At 40.4% G+C, this 27,698-nt stretch overlaps 2 protein-coding genes across 5 annotated transcripts in view; one reads left to right on the top strand and one right to left on the bottom strand.

The window, feature by feature from the left end:
* Nucleotides 1–2,750: 2,750 nt before the first annotated feature.
* Nucleotides 2,751–8,621, bottom strand: atox1 (antioxidant 1 copper chaperone). Its single transcript, XM_078260023.1, has 3 exons — nt 8,479–8,621; nt 5,886–5,961; nt 2,751–4,704 (listed from the first exon to the last, which is right to left on the bottom strand). The coding sequence occupies exons 1-3, from the start codon at nt 8,482–8,484 to the stop codon at nt 4,580–4,582; spliced, it is 207 nt and encodes a 68-aa protein (XP_078116149.1). The 5' UTR covers nt 8,485–8,621; the 3' UTR covers nt 2,751–4,579.
* A 755-nt stretch (nt 8,622–9,376) lies between these two features.
* The window catches only part of slc36a1 (solute carrier family 36 member 1), a 50,003-nt gene continuing 31,681 nt past the window's right edge, over nt 9,377–27,698 (top strand). The window contains exons 1-8 of one of the 4 annotated variants that reach the window (XM_078260020.1): nt 9,377–9,588; nt 9,689–9,905; nt 13,632–13,762; nt 17,738–17,792; nt 18,586–18,676; nt 20,424–20,512; nt 23,499–23,588; nt 24,818–24,902. In XM_078260020.1, coding sequence (XP_078116146.1) covers nt 13,726–13,762; nt 17,738–17,792; nt 18,586–18,676; nt 20,424–20,512; nt 23,499–23,588; nt 24,818–24,902 — 447 coding nt within the window. In that variant the 5' untranslated portion in view covers nt 9,377–9,588; nt 9,689–9,905; nt 13,632–13,725. Of the gene's footprint in view, nt 9,589–9,628; nt 9,906–13,631; nt 13,763–17,677; nt 17,793–18,585; nt 18,677–20,423; nt 20,513–23,498; nt 23,589–24,817; nt 24,903–27,698 lie in introns of those variants that run through there. The other 3 variants (XM_078260018.1, XM_078260019.1, XM_078260022.1) reach the window with 3 other exon arrangements.

Below are 27,698 nucleotides of genomic sequence, written 5' to 3' on the forward strand. Positions count from 1 at the left end.
TCAGCTCATTTATTTGCAGTTCATAACTGAATCCTAACAGCTGATGACGTGTCTGACATGATGATCCTGGTCTCTGTTTGAAACATTAGACTCATGGAGGAGTGTTCTCCACGTCTCGCTCCCTCCCATCGGAATATCCCAAACTTTTTTTCTCCTGACAGAAATGTGTCTCTGATCACAAAATACTTTTCATCACAACCTATCCCTGAGCTCTTCAGGGAAGTAACATTCTAAAGGAGGCAAACTCTGCATTTTGTTTAACCTTCGTATTGTCTTCCCGTCGACCATGCACTTGTTCTCCGGTTCGGTTTGCCTGTTTATAAAGCATAAAGTAGCCTATAAATGATCACCCAATTCTGTGTTACATCCTTTTGGCCAACTTCATAAGTTATTACCACTAGTTTTACACTTCTTTATGGAATTGATGGTGAATAAATCTCATTTCCATGAAATTACGCCTAATTATTGAGTAAAATAAGCAGCAATTAAGAATGATCTTGACTAATAGTTAAGGTCAGAGAAACATATGTTTATGGATGATCACAGATGTTCTCCTGGGGAGACCATAAAAGTAGTGATCATCAATTAGCGTATAGGACCATCCATGTTATTTTTAGGAAATTTGGTTGAAAAGAAAACCATGTTTCTGACATAGAAACTTTGAAAACGGGTCAAATTTGACCCGAGGACAACAGGAAGGTTAAATCTATTAAAAGCGCTCAAGAAAGTGGGCACATCTTGATCACACAGCACCTCCTGGTGGTTAAAGCATCAAGTTAATATGCAACCTGAACATTTTCACACCAGTGAGTGAGCAGGGAGACGTCCAGTGACTCTTTTTGTTTTCATTTACACTGACATTTGTAATGTACCTATGGATGTATGTTTTTTTACCCCTATGAGAGTTTTGTATGTTTTCTTGTTCAGACAGGTTCAGCAGCGTGTTGCGTTATTAGATCTCAAGCAGGGAAGAGCACATCAATTGGGCGACATACTGACACGATATCAGAAAACACAAGGCAACTGTCGAATGTCTACCTGGTTGTTTATTTAGAAAAGGATACTGTAATCTCAACTGACCTGGTTAAATGAAGGTCAGGAAAGAAATATTAGGATGCATCTTTGTGGAATAATATCCCAAGTAACATTCGTTTTTATCACAGGAAAGGTACATTTTTAAAAGAAAGTCAAATCTTACCTTCACTTAAATTATTTATCATGAGGTTTCTTATTGTGTGGTTAAAAATAGTTCTACTGTCTAATACTTCGTTGTCTACATGAGCTACCTTAACGTTAGCCATATAATATACTGTAATATATAACTTTGTTTTCAAGATATTAATCTATTTGCTTGGTTTGTTATTATTTTTTATTTAATTGTTTTATTTAGTTTTTTGGAGTCATTTTTGTTATTTAGTTCTATAAGCAGATATTGTTGTATTTCTTTTATTTTATGTATATGTCATGAAATGTTTTAATATTGTCTGATTACACGTTGTTTTGGACCCCAGGAAGACTAGCTGGTCGTCTAGGCGTCCGCTAATGGGGATCCTTATACACTGAAACTAGGATCAGTGATGGTGTATATTACAGTGTTGCCACTCAATCAACACGAACAGCAGGGTACTTTGTTTAAAAGATTATTATCATCATCACTGAGTGCCTTCACGTGACACAATTTATGTATTATGACTTGATCATGTGGAAGAAGAAAATGTTTACCCTGAATATGCAAACTTGCATATCTGTTGCAATGGTGTATCACATTACAAATTTGCATACAGATCTGGCTGTGACCTTTTCATGTCTAGATATGATACAGAACATACAAGTACTCATTCTGTCTTCATTTTATAAATAAAAGATAAACATGCAGATGTTCCAGCGGGACAGAAATGACCAACTTAACTGTCTTGTGCTTCCTGTGCAGAAACTCTCTTTAAAGTGGCCATATTATGCTCATTTTCAGGTTCATAATTGTATTTTAAGGTTGTACCAGGATAGGTTTACATGGTTTAATTTTCAAAAAACACCATATTTTTGTTGTACTGCACCGCTCTCTCTCACTGCTGCAGATCCTCTTTTCACCTGGTCTCTGTTTTAGCTACAGAGTGAGACCTCTTTTCTTCTTCTTCTTCTGTACTATCTTTTATTGCACATGCTCAGTAGCTCAGATGTAGATCACGTCAGCTAGCTAGCTCCATAGACAGTAAAAGAAAGGCTGTTTCTCCACCTTCGGTCAGTTACAAGGCAGGATTAGCTGGGAGACTTCTAAATGAGGGCGCACATGGAAGTAGTTCTTTAGTAGATTATGGTGAACTTGTGTGTGTTGTAGCAGTGCTTTGCTATTGAGAACGAGGTAGCATGCTAGCGTTAGCATTAGCATGTTAACGCTACGAGCTAACGGTTGCGGTTAGCCAGCTTGTTTCGGCTTGTGACGTCACAAGCCGTGCCGATTTTGACCAGCTCACCCAGAGACTGAAGGCAGGACACATTCAGAAACCGTATCTCACTCAGAACAGCATGGATGGATGTTTTTTCAAAGTTTGTATGCGTGTGGAAGCACCAGAGACACAAAAGAACACCCCAAATCCCAGAAAAAGTGTTTTTCTCATAATATGGGCACTTTAACATGAATTTGCTCTTTTTGCCATTACATAAATTGGTTTAGTAAAATCATGTTTATTATCAATACCGTTGAAATAAGTATTACTTATTAAAGCTATGGAAAAGGAAATAACTAAACATAGTGAGGCAGAGATGCTTTTATTTCCCCTGTGCGTACACAACATTTCAAGACAATTACAAAAGTCCAGCAAAGGGATGATTTCTTTTTCCCAAAGTGAGAAAACACAGTGTGAATTACAACAAGGGCTTCACGTTGTTAATAGAAAACAAAGACATACGTTAGTAAGTATCAATCAACATGATTAATATGACCTGTGGTATTAATGGACTACTGTAGTGTAAAGTGTGATGCAGCTAAAAGGAATCAGTTTTACAAATTTGCAGATGGTCCCTGAAGGGAAGAGAGATGTGCCGAGTTCCCACCTTGGTGCAGATCTACAAACATCTCCATTAATGAAGCTTTGAAGGATGATTTTTAATTGATGTCAGATCCAACAAATGCAATAATACTGAATGTCAACTTCCAGGCAGAAATAGCCAATACTTTGAAGTGTATTTTACAATCCAGGGAATGTACTTTAATGGTGTTAAAGGAAAGTTTGCTTGTGTTTGTTTTGCAGCTCTTTACACAAACAGGAAAGACTGAAAATGGCAGCTATGCGTACGTTCAATCTCTTGCTCTGTGCACCGATTCGCTACGATTTCCGGATTGAACGACATGTTACCTCGGAATGGTGTGAAACGGTTTGCAACGAGCTTCGAGGTATGTCTTCTCTTGTTTGGTGGGTGTGTCAGAGACGTTACCCAATCAGCAGCGATGTCTGTTTAACCCTTGTGTTGTCTTCCAATTCGACCATGCATCGTCCTCCCGGTCAAAACTGAAAATCAACACTTTTTCAGGCGTTTTTGTCTCTTTTTTCGACACTTTTGGAGCTATATTCAATGTTTTTTGGCGCTTTTTTGACGTTTAACACTCCTTTTCACTACCATGTATAAACACCACCAACACCAAAAATCATTACTAGTTTTACACTTATTTTTGGACTTCATGGTCAATAAAAAACCTAATTTATAGGAAATGATACGTCATTTTTGAGTTAAAAAAGCAGAAATTATGAATTATTTAGACTAATTAAAAGGAAGGATAATCACAGAAGGGTCAACGTTCAGTCGGGATACCGTTTCAAAACATTTCAGGTTTTTTTTCAAATGTTAAAAAAAAAATGAACAAAAAACCCCAAATTCAATGAAAGTAGAGATCCAATCTTTTGTTGTACTTGCGAAGAGCGTTGTATGGAATCATCTGTGTTATTTTTTAGGGTAATCCAAACTAGGTAGTTAAAAAGAAACCCATATTTCTGATATAGACATTTAGACAACGGGTCAAATTTGACCCAAAGACAACACAAGGGTTAAACTCATGCTAATGTGGTAAATCACAACACTTAGAAGAACTGCATCCAAGGGGATTTTTGTACGTGCGAGCTTGAAAGGGGGGGGGGTCATTTAGGATCAATCAGACCTTTTAGGACAGGTAAAGAACTTGAATTCCAGCATAAATCTTCACTTTGCAGCAATGATTTCCTACAAAAAATACACACACATGCAGATGGAGGAAGTAAACTGATTTTAAAATCCATAACAGTTCAATTGCTAATGACAATGGTCGCGACTTGCAGGACTAATACGCTCAATGTGAATTTACTGTTGCAGAGAAAGATTAATAACGTGTTTTATTCTATTTTTATTGTCGTCTGATTCAAGCAAAACTGCTTACAGACAATATATATTCAATCAAAGTAATAATAACTAAAACTATTGTTTCTGGCGGTCATAAAAAAAAAACCCTACAGATTAACAGAAAGTTTTACGGAGATCATAAACATAAATCCATACGGACTTAAACACTTTATCCCCATCATGGCACCTGTTCTACGGGAAGCGGATTCCTTCATTTGGTGCCGTTGTACTTGACCTCCTTCCCGCATTTCTTCAGCGTCTCCGTGAGAACCTCCACGTCCTTGTCGGACTCGATCCAAACCAGTTTCTTAGGCAGGTCGATCTCAAACTTCACATCTGAGAGCACAGAGAACAAAGACGCACTTTGTTTAATTCCAAGAAGCAACGGCACCGGAGACAGTCGCAATGCACTGGATTTTATAAAGGACAAGATTAGGGGTGCATGATATATCGACTCAGAATGGCTTCGCTCGCATCTTTCTCGCGCACGTCCTCAACGTCATCGTTCTCAGCCACTCCCTCTGTTCACTGATTGGACCGCCAAATATTTGGCCGGAGAAAACCCAAGACTATACCGCAAACCCAGACGGTGTACTGAAGGAAAATGAAAATTGAGCGGAGGAGGGCGGAGCCAGGCTAGCGCACGGGTCCACCACGTGACAAACCCTGTGGAGCGTACCACGTGTGTGCATATTTCGAGAGTGACAGTGTAAGTGAAGAAATAGATAGAGACAACAAAACGGAACGAGTCAGAGAAGTGAAAGAAAAGTGGTGTCCTGTTCTCTTTATTTATATATTTTATACTGTCCAACCAGTAGAACATGTCCTGTTCTGTAGACATGGTCCTTATTTATTTATTCATTTTGGACCAGTCCAGTTGAAATAAACCTTGTGTTGTAAGAAAACAAAAAAAGTTTTGTTATGAATCTATTTTGATGCGTTTTCCCATAACTTTTGTAATTTTACATGTGTTTAAAATAATCAAAATTAATATTGATATCGCAATATCACATTTTGTCCATATCCAAGCAACCCTAGACAAGATTCACCATGAAACGCTCTAATTCTAATGTCGGTCAAATATCATTTTTTTTAAATCAAACACCACTAAGCCACACAGCCAACTGACGGGATGCTGCGCTCCACAAAATAAACTAAATATTGCATACTTATCGCAACACTTTCGATAGAATATTGCGCAACGTGATATCGCGATAACGATATTGAGTCGATATATCATGCACCCTTAAGCGGCACCGTTGCTGCGTCTGGCCCTTAGCGCTGCCCAAGACGCTTGCGATTGGTTTAAAGAAATGCCAATAATCCAGAGCACGTTTTTCTCCCATCCCGGAATGCTGTGGAGGTAGGTAGGTAGGTCCAGCAATGACAGACTACACTATATGTGGGTGGTATGACTGCCTGATATGTAGCTATATCCTATATTGATATAAATATTCATGGTGTCTGTATTTTCTCTTCTTACAGCACCCAGAGAAGAATAGGACTGTTAGTCTCACCCCCCAGCTTGTTGAGGACTCTGGTAACAGCTCCTGAGCATCCCTCACACGTCATCGCCACCTCAAACTCGTGCTTCTGTAAAAAGAAACAGGGATATATAGATGATATAATGTGCTGGTTTTCTACGGAGTCATTGACGGTGTGTTTTGTGGGGATAAGGACTCTTATTTATCATATTTATAATTCAATTAATTACATCAAGGCCTAAGTTTTAAGTCCAACTTTACAAATATTTTATAAAGTACATTTAAACTAGGGCTGCACAATATATTGTTTTTTTTAATCATCATCGCAATATATCAGCGGGCGCAATAAACACATTGCGAAATGTCTGCGGCATGTCGCGAAAAGCTGCGACATATCGTGAAAGACTGCGACATATTGCAAAAAGCTGCGACATATCGCGAAAGGCTGCGACAGATCGCGAAAGACACTCATTCAATTCAATGTTCAATTTGTTCAATAAAACAATGTTGGAAATGATTTCCTTTCAGAATACTAAAAGCTGCAGAAATGTAGAACTGAGTACACTTTAGTATATAGTTTATTTATCACAAGTACAATCGTTATCGCAATATTCAACGTTATCGCATATTTTCCACATATCGTGCTAGCCTCGTGAGACCGTCCTGATCTCGCGAGCTCCAGTTTTCCACTCGCAGATCAGTCTGGCATCTTGAGATAGAGAAAATTTGGAGCCGTTCGTCAAACGAACGACCAATCAGCGTTGGTTTTGAGGCGGGTTTTGAGGCGGGCAACAGTTGTTTAGACTGTTCAGTCTGAGATGAGCGTAGCTATCGCGCAAGTTTTATCCGAATTAGAAAGTATTCCTTCATTGAAAGAAGAGCAAAAAAAAATGCACTGGAGGCTTTTCTCTGAGCTTTTCTTTTCTTTTGCTCTTCTTCAGAAGTGTACCGTGAAAACTTGGTGGGGATTGTCGTTGATGAGGTTCATGTCACATACAAATGGCAAGTTTAAAAACGTTGCTACGTTACCTAACTTACTTGTATGTTAAACGATGGCATTAGAAGAACCGCAAGGTCCTTGAAGCCAAACTAACGCTAGCTACACTAACTTAGCTAGCTTCACTAACTTAGCTAGCTTCACTAACTTAGCTAGCTTCACTAACTTAGCTAGCTTCACTAACTTAGCTAGCTTCACTAACTTAGCTAGCTTCGTTGATCTGATTGGTTGATTTGGCCCGTCTAACGCCAACATAGGTGATGGTTTATCCAATCAGCTAACCAGTATTTTCGCCCCTTCCCAAAAGTTCTCCAACGGAAAGTTCCCGGATGGATATGTCGAGCAAATGCGAAGCAATCCATCTGGCGGAGTCAGGTTAATATCGTGCAGCCCTATTTTTAACCTTTTGTTTGATTTCTTCATATGGAAACATAACAGGCACAATCGATTGTAGCCAGCTCTTAAGAGGATTTTTTTCTTCTCCCTTCCGGGAGGGTAAAAAACAGTTTGTTTAAATTTCCTTTTGTTCCGTTTAAGTACAATACAAGCACTTTACAATGAACCTTGGCTGCACTGCTCAGCAGCACGCTATCATGGCTTCCATTTGAATGGTTTGATACTTTTAACGAACAGACACACCTTTTTGTATTTGGTTGTTTTCTGTAAACTGTAATAAATGTCCCATGTTCTCTTGCATGTTGTGTTTGTGGTTTTGCCCTTTACTTGCAAACCAAACGTTTCCTCGAGGGAGAAATAAAGGTCCGAACTACGTTGTAGCATATACAAAAACATATCTAAAGATCACAGGTCAGATAAGATAAGATACACCTTTACTGATCCTCAGAGGGGAAACATACACGTTGCAGAAACACAGGACAGAAATGAGTACAGCTAGAGAAGTACAAAATAAGGTATACATACACAACTAGTACAAGTTAATTAACTATACAAGAGCAATTAAAGACAAGTTAGAAGGTAAGTGATAGGTTAAAGTGAGATGTTAAAGTGACAGTTATGAGGGAAAGTGACATGGTATGATTAATAGCAGTGAGTCTAGAATATATGTAAACAGAAATATAATGTAGTATATTTGATGTGGTAAGACGGTATGACATTCACATACTGGTAGTGTTAAAATGAGGTAAAAGATATAGTATAGGTGCAATGCAATAGTAATATATTAGGCTACTACTACTATAATAACATAATAGTATAGAAAGAAAGGAAGGATGGAAGAAGGAAGGAAGAAAGAAGGAAAGGATAGAAAAAGGGAAGGAAAGAAAGAAAGATAGGTATAGTTTAATGAAGAGAAACAATGTCATGTGAATACCAGCATCATACCACCTGATCTTATTGTGACTGTTAGTTATCAACGTTACGTCATTGCTGTTAACTTTATGTGCTGCTCAATTCACGCTATTGCTCAATCAAACCAATGAACAAAATCGATATTGCTGTCGCCTGGCCTCTAACCGTGGCATCAATGGAAGTGAATGTAAACTTACTGTATCAGCCAACTAAAGCAACTTTGATAGCGAGCTTGAATGCTACTTAGCAATGCGCAGAGGAAACGCGAACTTATCGTCGCGCTTAAGCTAAATTAAAGCTACAATTACGCTCGTTACTCACGGTCATGTTTGTGGCGTAACCCGGTTGTCAGACCAGCAGTGGACTTTTGCCTCTGAATGACTTGCAAATGTTTCAAGTGCTGTAAAGAAATTTCCTCTAACGTTTGCTGTGTGAAGCTAGCTTTGATCAACAGAACAATTTCCGGTATGAAAAACAAAAACAAAACACAATTATAATAATATTTTGTATTATTATATGGACATATTTTTATGTTGCAATGTTTTTGAATCAATGAAAAATTAGAAAATAATAAAATAAAAAATAAAAAATAAACGTATATTTGTATAGATGATGTAGCGTGTACTAAATACAAACTAAAAGATGACGTAAAGAATGTGTGTTGTTTTATTATGAAGGTTAACCCGTTTCACTTCTGCTATTGTTTTTGGCTAACTTGACGCACAGCAAGCTTTCACCCGGACATGTATCATGAATGACTTGACTTTCTCTATTTTTACTGCACATTTCAAACCCCTTTGTGTAATTTAGTGTATTTCCATTTAGTTGCTTGAGCAAATTATACTAAAAGAAAAGAGAATAATAGAAAGACAAACTGCGTAGAGAACATCTAAACTGTAGCCTCAATCAAAGATCCTCTATACTTCTAGTCTGGCCGCCCCGGAGCATAAATCAATCGCTTCCAAAACGTACATGTTTTCCAAAATAAAAGCCCTATCAGAACTGACATTACATTTAACCATGATAATCTAAACGTACTTTTATCAACAGGTTTGAAATAGTCGAAATAAAAAAAATGTATCAGTCATTTATTTTCCAGAACTATCTAGACCTGACATAAGCTTTAGCCCAGATGGCTAACCCATGAGCACCCAGCTCACTTCCTCGTCAGAAAGAGAAAGCTCCAATCTGGCCGCAAGTTCGGCTCCATCAGCACCAGGACCAACAGGCACTTGAAAAGATTTTACCCTAAAGTCGTCGCTCTCCTCATCAACCCATCCTAGTTTTCCTCCCGCCCGCCCGCCGGCCAAGCATATCTCACACAACACAGCTCACATATGCCATGACTGTGCAATACAATGTAGCAATTTCAGCCGTAACGCACGTCTATTTCTGTTTATTTTGAGAGCAGTTAAGGGGGTCAAATTACCTGTATGTGTTCACACTCACTTCCACTATGTCTTCTAAGTTGATTTTGTTTTCCTATTTGTGTATATGTATATAGTTTTCTAATCTGTGTCTATGGCAACAGCACGTCGAACGACCGGGTTACGTGACTACGCCGCAGGCTGGATCGCGGACACGACATTGCCAGCAGAGCCGCCTCCTGTTTTTCCTTCAATCTGTGCTGTGTTGCCGCGCTGAATTCATCCAGCCATGACTACGATAGGAATATAAGAGGTCTGCGGCGAGGTTTATACTCTGTTAAAGGCACCCCGAGACCACAGAGAACACAAGGTTTCCCCGAGGTAGGTTGTTGATGTGTTTATGGACACTATGATGACATCGTTAACGTATAGCTAGCTAACGTTGGCTAACCTAGGTTTATGACACATAACGTTAGCTAGCTAAGCTGCCTCGTCGAACCGAAGCAAAACAAACTGCAATGTGTTCATGCTAATGACAGCTTATTAGTAGGGTAAAGCTGTCGTCTTGTCAACAAATATCCTAAAGCTAGTAATTCCCATTTTTTCCCCACGTCTTTTTTTCTTGCTAATTCAGTTCCTTCTCTCTCTCTGTGTGTGTGTGTGTGTGTGTGTGTGTGTGTGTGTGTGTGTGTGTATTTTTCTTGGAGGTAAATGTGCACAGCCCTATTTCTAAGCGTATTTGATGGTGTCTCCTGCCCTTATTCCATCGCTGATGGCTGTCCCTGTTTGCCTGCTTTATGACCCTGTCCATTGAGGTGACAGAGACACTAACTCGTCTCCTGGTCAAAGATTAGTTTAAATGGATTGTCAGTTTGTCCAGTCTGTCTTGTGTGTGTGTGTGACAGTTTGGGCGCACCCTGCACAAACACAGAATGTGCTGCATGTGAGCTTATCACCAGTAAACACTGAAAGCTGCATCATGTATCATTTTTATTATTGACATTTTAGACATTTGATTTTAATGCTCACTATTTGCACCTTATTAAGTTTTTGTTGCTTGAGCTGAAATTACTGTTGCTGAGAGAACACTAGAAAGCATACTTTTCTTCCCCAAACTTTGTTTATTTTTATTTATTATTTGGCACAAAACGTATGGCAATTTCTATAATAAATGGGTACATAAGCTCTAAAGCCTCTGAACACCCACACAGGTGTTTTCAGTTACTCAGCCTGATTAGACTCTGCTCAGGTTGAAGGTGGGCCGGAGCTTTGATGGGAACTTATTAGGTCACAAATTCTTTCTATCAATAAGAATTATACAGCTGTCATTTGTCCCGCCCTAACAGGTGCAACAGCACCAGGCTCGTTCGAGATGAGCCAAGTCTGGGCAGAATGGACCGCCGGCGATCGGCGCCCAATGCATGCCGGTTAGCTTTGTGTCCAACTTGATCCCGACTTGCTCTGACGTCATGCACACGTGGGCAACTATAACCTCACGAGATCAAGGCGGCCGCAGTTTTGAGAGCAGGCAGCGCAGTTGCTTTTCAAAGACTGCAAGACCCAGGCGGACCCGGGGCATGCTGGGAAATGCCTGCCTCTCAACTGATCTAACAGCTGATTGGTTCAGAATCGACTCAACATGATGACGTTTTATATAAACTTTTTATTGATTTTGAATTGGAGGAATTTTAACTGCTATTTGTCTGATTTAAAGGCTTATTGTGTACAGAACACATGTTGTGTGGCTGATAGTTACGTTTAGTAGTCAGAGGGACTAAATCTCTTCAGATTACGGATCATCTACAGTCTGTTGTTTATTAAAATCAGCAATTTTATTAAAGCACAATCAGACCTAACAGGATGTGAGTGTGTCTGTGACTTCCTGTTCAGACTGAAGGCTGCTGGAAACGGCAGGAAACTGTCTGACTTGACCGCAGCTTTTTGTCTCCGCCCCCGGCTGCCGCCGTCTGCTCTCATCCACTTTACAGGCGAGGCGCAGTTCATCTCGAACGAGCCTACTAACAAAAGACTCCGGAAGATGTCACTCAATCAGTCTATGGACACCCACACAGTGCTGGGAAGAGGCCCAATCAGCCCCATTAACTGAAAACACCTGTATTGTTCAGGGCCTTTTTAAAAGTTAAAGGGAATAGTCATTTAGTCATTAGTCAAAAATGCCAATCGTGTGCTGGTTCCAGATGCTCAGACTCTCACTTTATAGTTTCCGACATTTAGAAAATGCTTAATTGTTTAATCTTAAAAAAAAATAAAAAGTGACATTATGATAATGATGATAATAATAATAATCGTTAGCACTGCAGCCCCGATGACCTGCAAAATATTCAACATCTTAATGGCTTTGTATCAGTTTAAAGTGCTGGTGCCAGAAATTGCACACCATGCCATTTGCATTTCCATGGTGGCTAGTTTTGTCCTCTCATGTCACGGCACGTTGGGAAAAATTGCTGAGTGGCTCATAATTTAGACCCTTTGCCCTGCTTACGGTTACATTGTAGTAGAAGTCACACAGCCATTCTGCATGCTCACTGAACTACTGCTGAACAACCATTCCTCCCCGAGAGGAACTGCCATGGAGAAATACATTTTTTACACATGAGAGGCCCTGTAGGTTCTCTTTCAAATATCCCTATTTAGAAACAGTAGTTTACATAGGGGTGGGGACGCCTCACGATACGATGTCATCACGATACTTGCGTCTCGATACGATATTATTGCGATTTTAAACATCTCGCCCAAAAGGAAACTTTGTCAACATCTGTTTTTATCTAAGAAGATACGTTTCTCTCTTTGTTCATCTCACTTCACTTTTATTGCTGCAAAAAGGGATTGTCAAGCAGACAAACTGACCAACGCACTTATAATAAAAGATCGATACTTGGCGTCTGTGAGTATCGATACAGTATTGCCACAGAAAATATCGCAGCTGTATCGATTTCTTCCCCCCACCCCTATAGTTTACATAGCTAATGTAAATTAGAGGTAGGAGAAATGCATGAAGGGGTAATTCTACAACTTTTTTTAAAAAGCTTATATTCTTTTAGCTGGAGGTCTCAAGTCCATGTTGTGAGTTTTCTTGTACATTTCAATTTAGTTTTTACAAGTTCTGAACTCATTATCCACGCTAAACAGCGATGCTGTGACAAGAAGATTAGGGAAGTGGGGTGGTCACCAGACGTGAAGTTAAACAATTTTGGTTCCTAAAAATTGCGGCCCAGTAGGAACTTTTGGCTTCTTTGCAATGAATCAGCAGGTGGACGGCCTGGTGTGATAAGACAGAAGCAGAAACAGCATGCAGGTTAATGAAGATGTTCTCAGCCACCCTTGTTTCGTTACGCCACTCTTATGAAACAACCTTGCCAAGTGTCCTGGGGGTTAAGTGCTTTCCCAAAGACCATGCAACAGCCCAAAGCTGAGAGGGAGAAAACCTCGCAGAGAACGTTTTGAAAAGGACCTGATCTTAAGCTGACGGAGAACATCATCATCAGTTGCAGCCCTAACCATGATGTGAAATTTACATTAGAGCTGCAAATACTAACGACAACTAACTAAGTTGTCAACTATTAAATTAATCGCAAACTATTTTTAGATAATCGGTTAATCGTTTTGAGTCATTTCTTTATGAAAAAAAGTAAATGTTTTCTTTTTCCAGCTTCTTAAATGTGAATATTGTTCTAGTTTCTTCTCTCCTCGGTGACATTAAACTCAATACCTCTTGAGTTGTAGACATAACGAGACGTTTAAAGACGTCGTCTTGGCCTTTTGGGAAACACTGATCGACATTTTTCACAATTCTTTGACATTTTATAGATCAGTCAACACATTGATGAATCGCAAGAAAAGAATCACCAATGAAAATGATCGTTAGTTGCAGCTCTATATTACATATGGCAAACTCCAACCCACCATGAATTTTGAATGTATTATTGTTAATTGAGGATCACTGATTAAAATGGGCTTCGTGTTCTTTACAGAGCATGATCTTTCACGGTAACTTCCTTTCACTGTGAAGTTCATGATCTCACAATAGATCAATTGCTGATCACAAGTCTTGCATTGAACTGCCTTCTCCGTCTTTGTATTGTGTAGCTGTCAATGCTGGACTCCCTGATCTCCCGGCATTAAGATCTGCGAGGCTGGGAGAGACGACACCCAGCCGTCCATCAAACTACCCCGACCCAACATGATTGCCTCCACCGACGTAGACACCCGAGCTGAAGGTATTCAAATCAAGTGCACTGCTTTTAACATTGTAATCTCTCTTCTTGGATCACAAACAGAAGTGTGCCCTGGGTAGTAGGGCTGCAAAATATATTGCTTTTATTGTTATCGCAGTATCAGCTGGCGCAATAAACGCATTGCGAAAGACTGCAACATATCGCGAAAGACACTTAGAGATCTTTTGAGTCAGTCGGAAGTGAGTATCAGTAGAAAACTGCACTTTAAAAAAAAAAAGTCATTCTTTTATATTCAATGTTCAATTAAATAATGGTGGAAAACTTTTTTAAAGTGCTCATTTTCAGGTTCATGATTGTATTTAGAGGTTATATCAGAATAGGTTTACATGGTTTAATTTTCAAAAAACACCATATTTTTGTTGTACTGCACATTGCTGCAGCTCCTCTTTTCACCCTGTGTGTTGAGCTCTCTGTTTTAGCTACAGAGTGAGACATCTCACTTCTGTTCCATCTTTGTTGGGAGTCGCACATGCTCAGTAGCTAGGTAAGGACTACTAGCCAGTCAGAAGCAGAGTATGAGGGCGTGCCCTGACAGTAGCTAGGTAAGGACTACTAGCCAGTCAGAAGCAGAGTATGAGGGCGCGCCACGCTAGCAGCTAGGCGAGCATTATAACGTGTGTTACAAAGTGACCACGTTTGTCTCTGAAGTAAAGGCTGGACTACATTAGAGCTGTTTGGAGCAGTTTGTGAACAGTGTTTTCTGTTGGAGATGGTGAGTCCCTTTGGGGTGGACTTTGGGCTTTTTCACTTTGTAAACCTATAACGTGCACTAAAAAAGATATATAACATAATAAAGGAAAGGGGAAAAAGCCAAAACCATAATATGAGCACTTTTAAGTAATTTGTTTTATTTTAGCAGAATACTGAAAGCAGAAAGGCAGAACTGAGTACACTTTAATATCGGTTTATTTATTGCAAGTATGTTCCACAACTTTATTGCATATCTCTGTCATATCGTGCTACCCTACTGGTTATGGTACATATGCACTTTAATAGTAAAGTTAGTACAGAGACGCAGTGGGATTATACTGTATGTAATCAGCAGGTAGACACTGAATCATCAGAGCAGCTTTTGCTTTTTTTGGCTAAGCTGTTGTCTTTTTTGATAAAAACACAATATATATGAGCAACCATAAGAGCACATTCTTGACACATTTTTTTTTTAATGATTTGTATCTAATTTCTTTTCTAATTCATTAAAATTCTATTAAAAGACCCCAACGTGTGAAAGAACTTAATATTGTCAGTATTAGTCGGATTCAAGGCTGTATTCGTACCAAGAGGAGTCCAGCTGAGAGGTTTCGGAGCACGGGGCTGTGAGTTTTGAAGACGGGCTTCAAGTTTCACTTCAGTTGCAGTTTTCACACTGAGTCGGCATTCTGCTTGCTGCTGACACAACAATGAATAGTCTTCTCCTTATCCCTCATACACTGATGATAAGAGTCACAAGACACTAAAGTCAACGCAGTCTGTTTGGTAAAGCAGTGTTTCAGATCATCAAACACGCCTACCAACAAGCAGTTAGCAGCAGCTGAGTATAACTGCAGGGCTTCTGTGCAACCAAAAGGTTTTTATTTACATTTTAAAATGATGAACGACCAACAATTGTTGTCGTGTGTATTACAGTAATCTGGTTTACAGGAAAGATTTATGCAGGAATCTCTCTGTCAAATTAGGTCACTGTGACTTTAAAAGTCATGAGATTTGTTTTTTTATTTTTATTTTTTATGGTGCAACTTTTACCTTTTTTATTTCGTCCACAGAGAGCAATTGGTCCTACAGCAAGACATACAACACATTATAACACATAGGCATACAGTACAGAAGGAGATGGGGGAGGTGTCCTGAATACCAGTGGGCCAGAAGTCCAACAATAGTCACTAGTGTCCGACTTTCACGTTTTCCAGTGTACACAGTACACAGCAAAATACCAAAGTGAAGAGCCAGTGAATGTTTTCAGACTAAACTACCATTACGGTTACATGATTGGCCACCGCAGCGTGACGTGGGGTTGCGTTGAATGGAAAGACCTGCGTTTTTGCCGGACTGTCTGACGGCCGACGCAGACAGTGTAAATGAAGCTGAAAAACATCAGGGGGATTTAGCCCTTGTGTTGTCCTTGGGTCAAATTTGACCCGTTTCTAAAGTTGTATGGTATGGAACCCATAAAACATTCTTCGCAGGTAAAATTAATGATTACTTCCATTGAATGTTGGGTGTTTAAAATGTTTCAATGGTCTCAAAACAGTATCCCGACTAAACTTTGACATATACCAGTCTGTGATCCACTCAACCGCCTCTGATCTTAACTATTAGTCATAATAATTCATAATGTATGCCTTTTTTTTTAAAGAAAAAAATTAGGTATAATTTCATATAAATTAGTTTTATTGACCGTGAATTTAAAAAAAGTTTAAAAAAAGCGGCAAAAGCATTGGAAAAAAGCTCCAAATTTTTTTTTTCATTTTTAAGTTCATTTTTAAATTTGACCCGAAATGGCCAACAAGTTCATGTCGACGGGAAGACAACACAAGGGTTAGTTTGGCAGTTTGACGGCCTGAAATAAACTTGCACACATTTCTGCTGATAAACATGAAGAATAGCCAACTGAAAGTAACGTTAACTTTACATCTAAATCCCAGCTGAAGAAGAGAGAGTTTTGGCCAGCGGTGGATGCTGTTAATACCAACCAGCAGGTGCGCGCAGATGGTTGAGTAATACTTTGCATTTAAACAGTAATTAGTCCATTTGTCTAGCCTGGTTGACACCAGACTCTTCTCAGTTGTAACTGAGAGTGGGTCTGGGGAAGGTTCATTCACAGCTCATTTCCAAAGGTTCGTCACCAACGGACGCCGCTCAAATGCCTCTGCGCGCAATTGGATAGTCCTTCAACCAATCGGACCAACGATCCGGGTGACGTAGCAGCGACAGCGGCATCAACGGGTCGCTGCGCTTCGGTGGCCGTCATGTTGAATGTAAACAACAAGCTGCTTGCTGTCGCTGTGCTATCGTCATCGTGTAAAGCCCGCCTCAACGGTTGTGATTGGTGTAAAGCCCGCCTCAACGGTTGTGATTGGTGTAAAGCCCGCCTCAACGGTTTTGATTGGTGCCTCAATTTGGAAAAATTGGAAACGGGCTTGAATGGGCTCTTGGCCAGACGGACTTGCAGAGCAAATCTCAAATTTGCCGGAAGTTAGTCAGGATTTTCCCAGGCTACCATGTGTCCATTCATCTGCTTTTCACATTATTGTGTGAAATTGTGATACATTTTGTTATACTTTTCATTTTATTTGATAACTTTTTTTTTTGGTCTTGGAAAAAGGTTGTTTTGGCCATCGTTTTTGTTGATATAAAAAAACACCCACAAAACGCTACCAATATCGATTTCTGGACTGGTCTCAAGACACTGGCCCTCATTTATGAAACGTGCGTACGACCTAAAACGGGCGTAGGACGGGCGTACGCGATTCCTACGCAAAGCTCGGCATTTATCAATTTGAACGTGAGCGTAGGCTGCGATTAAAATCTCACGTCTGGTCTGAACTCGTGTACGCAGGTTTTCGAGTCAGTGTGGACTTGCGGTGCAGCATGTAATCAGTTCAACAGGAGAAGGAGAAGTCATCAGTTGATCACTTATTAGCAATGGCAGATCTGGCTCTTATAGAGGACACACGTGAAGCCTGTCATAAGATGATTTCTGCGCTCATATCTGCGCTGGTTTCTACGTTGGGTTGATAAATGAGGGCCATTGTGTCTATCCCATTTGGAATGTTTTTAAGAAAGTAGTTGCAGGATGATAACTCATTAACTTCATGAGTTCATTTTGGTGACATGCGACAAAGGGCCTCACATATTCTCGTCTTTGCCCTCTCTTCTCCCTTCTGTCCTTCGCCTCAGCTTCTTTATTCTCGGACCCAATTCCCTCAGAAATGGATGCACTTTGTCCCTCTCCTCCAGGACCTACCAGACCCCAACGTGACTATGAGAGGATTGGAGGACGGGCGGGAACCTCGTAAGTATTCCAAAATCTGATATGCACTCTCCCTTTCTTATTCCGCCATGTACCTGTGCTCTTCTCTCGTTATACGTGTTGACTGCTGTCTGTGTTGTATTGTGTGTGTTGCACAGCGCGCGCACACTATGTTTGTTACACAACACAGAGAAGCGCAGGAGCACACAAACATCCAAACTATTTGTATTAAAAATACAAATATTACAATGTGAAATAGTATTATGATATGATCTGCTCGCGCGCTTTCACTTCACACACGAGCAGATCAGTTTCTTCTCCTGAAAATCTCTCCTTCCTGCTCAGCAAATCCTCCATCATAACAGCAATGCTCCAAGGTCTAAACGCGCCTGGCTTTTAAAGAGAATGGGAGATGACACTTTATTTTATTTGTTTATTGCATGTTACGCCCAAAACACACCTATGAATTAATGAAGACACTAAGTACAACCCTTTTGAACCATGCCCGGTGCACAGACCCATTTTTCTGCCGTTAAACTAGCAACAGTGGATTCGTACACGCCCTAAACGCACCTGCGCCAGGCGCTTCACGCCGCTTAGATCATTAAAATAGGGCCCTTTTGTGTTACGACCCAGCTCTATAAACTATAAAGGAAAGAAAGGGCCTGTGGATGCTGTTTAAAACAATGAAACAAATATAACAAAAAGGTTCTCTTTTTGTAAAAAATAAAGGCAATATAAGAACATCAGTCAGTAACAACACTGTCTAAATAGTTGTAATTAAAATGTAGATGGCCTGTTTCTAATTGCAGAAATCACTTTTTTTCCCCTCCAGTTTTTGTCAGACTCTTATTCACCTTCTGAAAGGGAACATCGGCACTGGGCTGCTGGGTCTGCCTCTGGCAGTCAAGAATGCCGGCCTGGTGGTAAGTACACACAGAGTTTATTATCTGATCACACGCGGTCACATGAGCGGTCTGGAGACACAAAATTAGATTCTGCTCCCATACCAGTCCAATTATCATGGCAGTATACAGATGTAGTCAGGCTAGTGTTGTACAGTGAGCATTTTTTTTTTTTTTGCTTTATTTGTTTTGTGGAAAATATATTGTGGTTGTCAGGTAAAGCAGGGTTTTCCCTACCGTTACAAGTCTTCGGTGCAGCACCCGAGCCGTTTTTGTCAGCACCTAAGCCCGATGGAAACGGGACCCAAAAGCAGCGAAAAAAAAGCATCAGACTAACTAAAAGACTTGTGTCAGATCTAATGATCGGAGTTGGACTTCTTTAGCAAGTTTTGTCTTTAAGCTTTTTGGTTGTTATTTATTATCTGCTCGAGCTTTTCCAACGTTTTAGACACAGATATGGTGATTATAACGGATCCTCTGTGATCAGGTTGGCTTTCCTGATCACCTAGCGGCTGTACAGCTCAGATTGGGGGGGGGGGGGAGTTATTTTGGCAGCGTGATTCACTATACGTGAGAGCCTTGTTTTGTGTTTGATGGTGAGTTGGTTGTATATTGAAAGTGAGAAGAGAGATTGAAAGTGAGCACTGATTGAATGAGGGAGCGGTAAAACAAAGTTAACACGTCCTTGCTGATCTGAAAAGTTCAGAGTTTTCTGAGCAAGTGTGCTTTTGTGTATGTTGTGTCTGTGTGTTGGTAGAAGGACAGGGAAGTGTCTATTTCTGTGCCCAGGTACCTGAATACCTGCACTTGTTCCACCGGCTGACCCTAATGTAATTAGTACAACATTACTAATGATCCAAGGAGAGCTCAACAGAAGTTTGAGACAGATTATTTACTACCTGCTGGTAGCGAGTTAGGGCGTCAGTGTTTGACATGTGTGCAACCCTGCACACATGCTCGTATGCGACGTCTAACGAAAACGTTGAGTTGATTAAAATTAGAATGCTGTTATTTTCAGCCGCCATTTTCACCTTCTTTATTTGATTTCTTCACGGGTATTTCTGATGTTCTAGTTGCATTTCTTCCCCCCGAGCTGTGACCCTTTTGTTCACAGGATTGGTTAGAGAGCTGTGGTTTGCGGTGTGAAAACATTTACATGTTGCACCAAATGGAAATATCGTGGTGGTTGTGTGATAGGCGCGGCGTTCTATGAGCGCCTATCTGCACGGACAGAATCCAGAGTCCAGAATGGTCACGCGCCATTAAGTGGTACAGATGAAGTGAAGGCTCAGGTAGAAAAAGAAGTTACGAATTGAAAATGTTTTTAAGATTATAAATGCACTTGACTTTGTGTTGATTTTCCAAAAAAGAATGGTGGACAAAAAGTGAAGTTGTTATATAAACTATTTGGTACAGGAGGTGGAGGCTCATGTCAAATATCACCCCCCCCCCTTTTCTTCATGCCTTTTTTTTTCACTCCTTAGCCCTGAAGGAATTTCCTCCATAATGTAAAGCACCTTTGTTTTACAAAACATGCACATTGGTGCGACAGCAACTGCTGATATGAAAGAAAATGGGACCAAATATTATGTTGTAACTTTGCATGAAATGTGTCATTTATTTTTAAAGTTAATATTGTGCTCCAACAGTAATGCAAAGATTAAATAAATGAATCACCTGACTCTACTTCCCTCCTCTGTCTGTCTGTCTGTCTGTCTGTCTGTCTGTCTGTCTGTCTGTCTGTCTGTCTGTCTCTTTGCCTTTCCAGCTCGGCCCTATCAGCCTGCTGTGTATGGGCGTCGTCGCGATCAACTGTATGCAGGTGCTTGTGAAATGTTCCCACCACCTAAGTGTAAAGTAAGTAACACCTTGAAAGTCCTTTTTAATAGACCACAATGCAATGCAGCCACAGTCTTGACTTTTTTTGTCTCAACATGCTCTCTTTCTCTCACAATAATGCCAGTGCTCTGTCCAGCTAGACATATAATCCACTTAGAGGGGTTTCAGATCCTGAAATAAATTGCATTATCTTGAAATTCAAATGAGGAACATTTTATAGATAAAGTGTGTGTGTGTCAAATCCTGTAAATCCAATATTGCTGTAATGCAGTCTAGCTCATTAAGTTCTCTCTTCTCAAGGGGTAGCACCTTTCCTTTTTTGGGGGGAAATCTAGAAAACGTTTCACTAAACTGGAGAAAGAAAAGGCAGGTTGACATAAAGTGGCTTTAATTGAAACTCTCTCTCCATGGGGTTTTACATTATTAAGTTTTCCCCTGTAGCTGCAATTGTTTCTTTCCAAAAAGAACCATGAAGATAGTTTTTCTCTACCTTTATCCCCCCACAGCAGGGCTGCTGTGACTTGTTCCTGCCAAATAATGTAACGCCTTATGCGCTGTAAAACCACAGCTTTTGCTCTGTTTTCGTTGTCACTTAGCTAACCACTGTGCCAACAGTGACTTGTTTGTTGTGGCCGGTTGACAGAGTACACTCTATTTGGCGTGTCTCTCCACCCTTTTCTGCTGTGTAATTTAACAGCACATGGGCACCGAGTCCGAGTTTTGTACCCACACACACAGACGTAATGTAACCATGACGAGCTCCACCAATCAGAGGTGGTGCTGTAAATGTTGTCACCACTCCCTACTTGAAACCCTCAGATTATATAACTGATCCATTGAGGCAATAAACCCCTGAGTCGGGATGTAACGATACATCAACTCCCCATTCGATACGATTCAGATCTTAAGTTCACGATGCCATTTTCTCAGTATGTTTTAACAGAATGAGAATGTGTCCTCTTAGCAACTGAAACTGTATTTTATCTCAAATATAAAAATATGAAATGACAAATTAAAAATTAGATTTCTTTTTTTTAAATCCCACATCAAAATATCTAAGTAACGACAAAAAAATCTCTTCAAATAAATAAATTAAGTCTGAATTAAAAAGTAGATTCATTTTTTTTATCTCAACCGGTTGTAATCTATCCACATTTATATTGATATTCACGAAGCATTGTGAAAATGCATCTCCCCCCCCCCTCGAGTAGGATGCATTATCTGTTTTACAGCTGTTAGTGTGTTTGCACTTTAACACATTATCAGATTTCCATTAGTGTGTGCTGCAGTTGCTGCCAAGTCAACCCGCCCTTCTGCCCCGTTCATGCAGGGACATACACCCGTCCCGCGCTGCCACGCCAAAGAGGATTAAGCAGATAGGGAGCATGAATGAAGAGCTTTCACAACAAGCCTCAGACACAGCTTCTACAAAACCATTTATGTAGAGCCCAATAGTTTCTGTGATAACAGAATCATGGACGGAATTGCAAAATTGAGAATTTAAATAAGCTATAAGACAGATTTCATGTGGCCCTACATTAAGTCAGTGCTAAAAGCTAACAGGACATTTGAAAATATGACTACATTTCCAACCAAGCCGTAAAAAAAAAACAACCCCTGTAAACATCTTAAAATGCATTAACAAATAATTCCCAGTGGCTTAGGCCTGGTGGGGGGGGACATCTTAGGCCCGGTGGGCCACCACGCTGGCAATACATTAATATCAAAATATAGTGAAAAGACACTCATGGGAAAAATGCTGCTCTTCCTGTTTCTTTAGGTTTCTTTATTGCAGAGTCAGAGTCATCACTTCCTCTTGTTCCCTCATAGATATGCAGGAGTCACATGTTACATTTACTAAGCCTATAATTATGTAGTTATCAATCCACATATGGATGGGAAAAGATTTGGTTTCCACCTCTACCCATTATTAGCTGTTTTACTTTCTTCCCCAACCCGTCTGTTTTTTCTATTCTTAGCAGCTGTAATGAGGCTTTTTATTTTTTTTTATTTTACTTTAACGGCAGTTTTTTGTTTCATAATGTCATGCCTATCTGATCTTACTTCCCTGCAAGGAGTTTTCTTGTGACTTTCATTTTCGTTTTAGGCTTTTAATGGTTTTACTAGGCTGCCTCCAATGTGTGTGAATGCCTGTAAAAACAAATTCAGCAGCCCCCCTCTTCGAATAAAAGGAGATTGAAAAAATGCACAATACCTAAATAGTAACGCAGAAGGAGATCTGTGTTCAGAGTGGGGGGGGAACCATACAGCATAGGAATCGCAATATTTTCCGTGGCAATACTGTATTCATACACGGACGCCAAGTATCGATCTTTTATCATATAAATTGCACATGAGAACTTAAAGCTATAGTGCGTAGTTTCTGTCGCCCCCGTGAGGAATTCTAAGTAACGACAACAACACTGTCGGCGCGTCCACATGATACAAGCCTTCCGTGATCGCGCACAGCCCCCCACCCCTCCTCCACAAAGTTACTAGTAGCCAAGGAGGACACGGAGGATTAAAATAACACGATGGACTCTTCAGAAGAGGTAATTATTTTCACTCGAGTTTCTGCGCGGGAAAGTCACCGGACGCCACAATCTTCTGAACATAGTCATACTGAGAAATCCAGAGAGAGTTGTGTGGAGCTGATGGGCTTAATTAGCTTTGTAGCAACTCATTTGGCAATGGCTTGAATGTAACCGACGTTCATTAATCTCAAAAAGCTATGCACTAAAGCTTAACTTTTTGGTACTAGAATAATCAAAGAAATAATAAAATTGAAGTATGATGAACAAACGGAGGCATTTATTCATTTATTGACAAAGTTGTATTATGTAAAAAAAATTGCAATGACGTCGTATCGCGGGGCCTCTGCTGATTCCCACACCTACTTCAGAGGTTGTCTCAGTTGCAGTGTCTTTTCCCCCAAGAGAGAATTTGATCCAAACAGACCAATGCAATGTCAGTTCAAAAGGTGTACATTTATTTCCCTGTCCAGGATGAACAGGCCGTCTCTGACCTACGGAGAGGTGGTGCAGTACGGGATGGAAAACGTGTCCTGGCTGAGGAGACACTCACAGTGGGGAAAGTAAGACAAATGTTTCACCTACTGAGTTTAGAGATTCATGTCACCAGCATACAGTTGTATCATAGGGTCCATTTCTAAGTTGTTGTTTTTTTTAACACCATATTATGAAAATGTATTCAGTAATAACATATTATAGCAAGTTATCTTATTTTGAAGGCCTAATGTATCAGTTCAGTGAAGAGTTTTGGTCTCATAAGGGTAAATATAGTGTTTCAGACGCTCCTCCACTATGAAATATAATTATGGTGCAAACATTGAACTCTCAATTGTATAAAGTAAAGTCGGTAATGTGCTCTTTTATAGGTCCTTATATATCCTATCTTGCTATAATTTGGTATTGATTCTCAGTAAAATTGAGACGGTGTTTAGTGCCGAAATTGCACAAAAAGGGATATTGATGTAGAGACAAAAGTGTTTCCTGTCTATTATATGAGAACATAGTTATTCAGTCTCAATATTTACTCTGTAAGCATTCTTACCTTTTGTCCAACCTCCTCTCTCCCTCTCTCCCTCCCTCCTTCCCTCTCTTCCTCTCTCCCTCTCTCCCTCCTTCCCTCTCTTCCTTCTCTCTCTTCCTCCCTCCCTCCTTCCCTCCCTCCTTCCCTCTCTCCCTCCCTCCCTCCCTCCTCCCTCCTTCCCTCTCTCCCTCTCTCTCCCTCCCTCCTTCCCTCTCTCCCTCCCTTTCTCCTTCTCTCCCTCCCTCTCTCCCTCCCTCCCTCCCTCCTTCTCTCCCTCCGTCCCTCCCTCCCTCTCTCCCTCCCTCTCTCCCTCCCTCCTTCTCTCTCTCCCTCCCTCCTTCTCTCTCTCCCTCCCTCCCTCTCTCCCTCCCTTTCTCCTTCTCTCCCTCCCTCCTTCTCTCCCTCCTTCCCTCTCTCTCTCCCTCCCTCCTTCTCTCTCTCCCTCCCTCCTTCCCTCTCTCCCTCCCTTTCTCCCTCTCTCTCTCCCTCCCTCCCTCCCTCCTTCTCTCCTTCTCTCCCTCCTTCCCTCTCTCCCTCCCTCCTTCCCTCTCTCCCTCCCTTTCTCCTTCTCTCCCTCCCTCCTTCTCTCCCTCCTTCCCTCCCTCTCTCCTTCTCTCTCTCCCTCCCTCCTTCCCTCTCTCCCTCCCTTTCTCCCTCTCTCCCTCTCTCCCTCCCTCCCTCCTTCTCTCCTTCTCTCCCTCCTTCCCTCTCTCCCTCCCTCCTTCCCTCTCTCCCTCCCTCTGTCTGTCTCTCTCTCTCTGTCTCACTCAGACAAACGGTGAACGTGTTTCTAATTATCACCCAGCTGGGCTTCTGCTGCGTCTACTTTGTCTTCCTTAGTGACAATATCAAGCAGGTCCTGAACACACACCCCCCCCCACACACACACACACACACACACACAGTAATCATCAATTTTAAGGCATTAACTGACATGGTTTTCCTAAAATTGAAATGAAATCTTTATTCAAAAACCAAAACTGACAAAACACGATGACTTCTCTGGTTTACATGTGTCTAATAGTAGGGATGCTCCCAGGGTACAGAGTTACTGTAGCACTATCCGCCAGCCACATGCTGGCAACATATGCAAGTGGCTGGTATATTTCCTTCACTCAGCAGCCAAGAAACAATAGCAATCTAATGAGTGGCTGGTAAAATTTGAACGTTCACTACGTATTTTGCTGGTGGACAAAAAAGTTAATTTTGCGCCCTGCGCCGATCCAACTTTTTCATATATCTGACACGCCGATATCTGACACCAGTGTTCGGTCAATGCCTTATTGTGTAGAAGTGTCTAGGGTCATTGTTTTATGTGAAAGGCAACATCAGGCTCGACTTAAACATTGCTTTCCTAACTTTGTTAATAAAAATCTTACAAACGAACATAAATATTTTAATTCACTAAATTATTTATTATTTAAATAAAAAAATTGTGCACCAGCAACTTTGCAAAACAGCTTCTTCAAAAAATGTTTTTAAAGATTATTTTTGGGGCATTTTTAGGCCTTTTAATTATACAGGACAGCTGAAGACATAAAAGGGGAGCGAGAGGGGGAATGACATGCAGGAATGGGTTGCAGGGCGGAGTCGAACCTGCGGCCGCTGTGTCGAGGAGTAAAGCTACCCAGGTGCCCAAACATCTTCAAAATGAACAGGAATTTCAACTCAAGTGTAAACCTTTTAAACGCAGCAACAAATGGGCAAAACTTAAACAGGAATTAAAATGTCACTGTATAATGAACATGGTACATAAACATAGAATTGAATAGATCATTGAACCATCATTGAATGTCAATGGCACTGACACCTGATCCAGCTTTTTGAGTCGCTATTGGCCCGATATCAGTATCGGATCATTGCATCCCTATGTAATAGTTGTCGACTGCTTGTCAAACCACGTCGTGAGATTGTTTGCTGTGTCAGCATAACTTACAGACTGCTGTGTCTTCTGACCTTTGACCCTGCACCGCTCTAAACATCCAAATAAATCTATAGTGTTTACACGGCCCAATACATGAGCGCAAATCTAAAGTTGTGAAGCCGTTTCCGTTTACTCTTAAAGGTGCAGTAGGTAAGACTTATAAAACTAACTTTCTGTCATATTTGCTGAAACTGACCCTATGTTCCAGTAGGATGTATGTCCATGTACTCACAGAGAGAGTGAGAAGGTTTCAGTGTTTACACATACCAATAAATAGGTCACTAGCAGTAGAGGGATAACGGAGAGAGGATTTACATGCAGCACAGTTTATAGAATACATTGAAATAAACCCCAAAAACTAATCTCAAAAAAACTCTAACAATTGTTAAACATGCAACAGCATGCACTGGTAATGCTCCACATACATTTCTACTGCATGGGTGAAATAGGGGGAAATAGAAACAAAACCAAATACAGCTTTAGAGGATTTGAACTTCTTTCCAATTACTTTGATACAAATCTCTTTTGACATTTCGGTTTCTTCTACCCAAGCATTTCTCCATATAGCTGTCGTTTTGTCTATGATTGTCGTGAAGTTTGACCGCTGACCTTATTGCCACCAATTGAGTCCATATCGTAGTTGGAGATCTGGGAACTTTACTGTTTACCTCACTGAAAGTCACACTGACTAAATGCTTGAAACATCTGACCTGTGATTGAAGGCTAGTGTCTGCAAGTGTGGTCCTGGATAGACTTTATTTGTGTAGTACACTTTCTTACCACTAGATGGAGGTGTCTGTCTACTATGGACGTCTCCTTTCCTCAGCTCCTACATCAGCCTCACCAGGCAGAATGAGCAACACTGAGTAGATTTCATTGAAACAATCAAAGTTTTTGGGGAGTTAGTGGTTATGTTGTTCCTGAAATACTTAGCTGAATGATTGATAAGTAATTATTACAGAAACTGAAACTTAGTCGATGACCATTTTGATAATCTGTTCATCATGTAAGACATTTCTCCAGGACCACTTGCAGAGTTTAGTTTATGTCATTGCAAGTTACAGAAAATACTTTTGTTTGACTTTCTGTCAAAACAAAAAGGCACAGTAAAGATATCACTTGTAATATAATTAATATTAATAATAATGAACTTTATTTGTATAGTGCCTTTTCATACAAGAAATGCAGCACAAAGTGCTTTACAATAAGGGAAAAATAGACCTAGAATAAACATAGAAACTGGGATAAAGTGCCATAATAATGGAAAATAAGACAAAATGGAAAACAAAACCCAGTGAATCATAAAAATATTAAAATCATATCGCATATTTGCGACATCAGTGGTGGAGATTTGAATTTTTAAGCCAAAAGCTAAGAACGTATTTCACCTCAAGTGTACTTTCTACCAATCGGCGCCTAGGTCTCTGAGGCTATAAATAAACAGAACACAACGTCTTCCCTCGGGTGTAACCTGTGATAGATTTCATAGATAGACTCTGTGGAAAGGGATTATCTGAATTCATTGCTGGATAAGAAAATAAACCAAGAACTGTTGAGCACTGAGAATGTCAATCCCACTGACATACCTGCAGGGTCCAAAAATTAGCACCATCTACTAGCCAAACGCTTGTAAAATATGCAGGTGGCTGGTAGATTTGCTTCACTCACCAGCCCAAAAAAAAAAAAAAAAGGAACTCTATTGGCTGGTAAAATGTGCAGCTCTGTGTT

Source organism: Sander vitreus, chromosome 10, assembly GCF_031162955.1.
Source record: "Sander vitreus isolate 19-12246 chromosome 10, sanVit1, whole genome shotgun sequence".
NCBI lineage: Eukaryota > Metazoa > Chordata > Actinopteri > Perciformes > Percidae > Sander > Sander vitreus.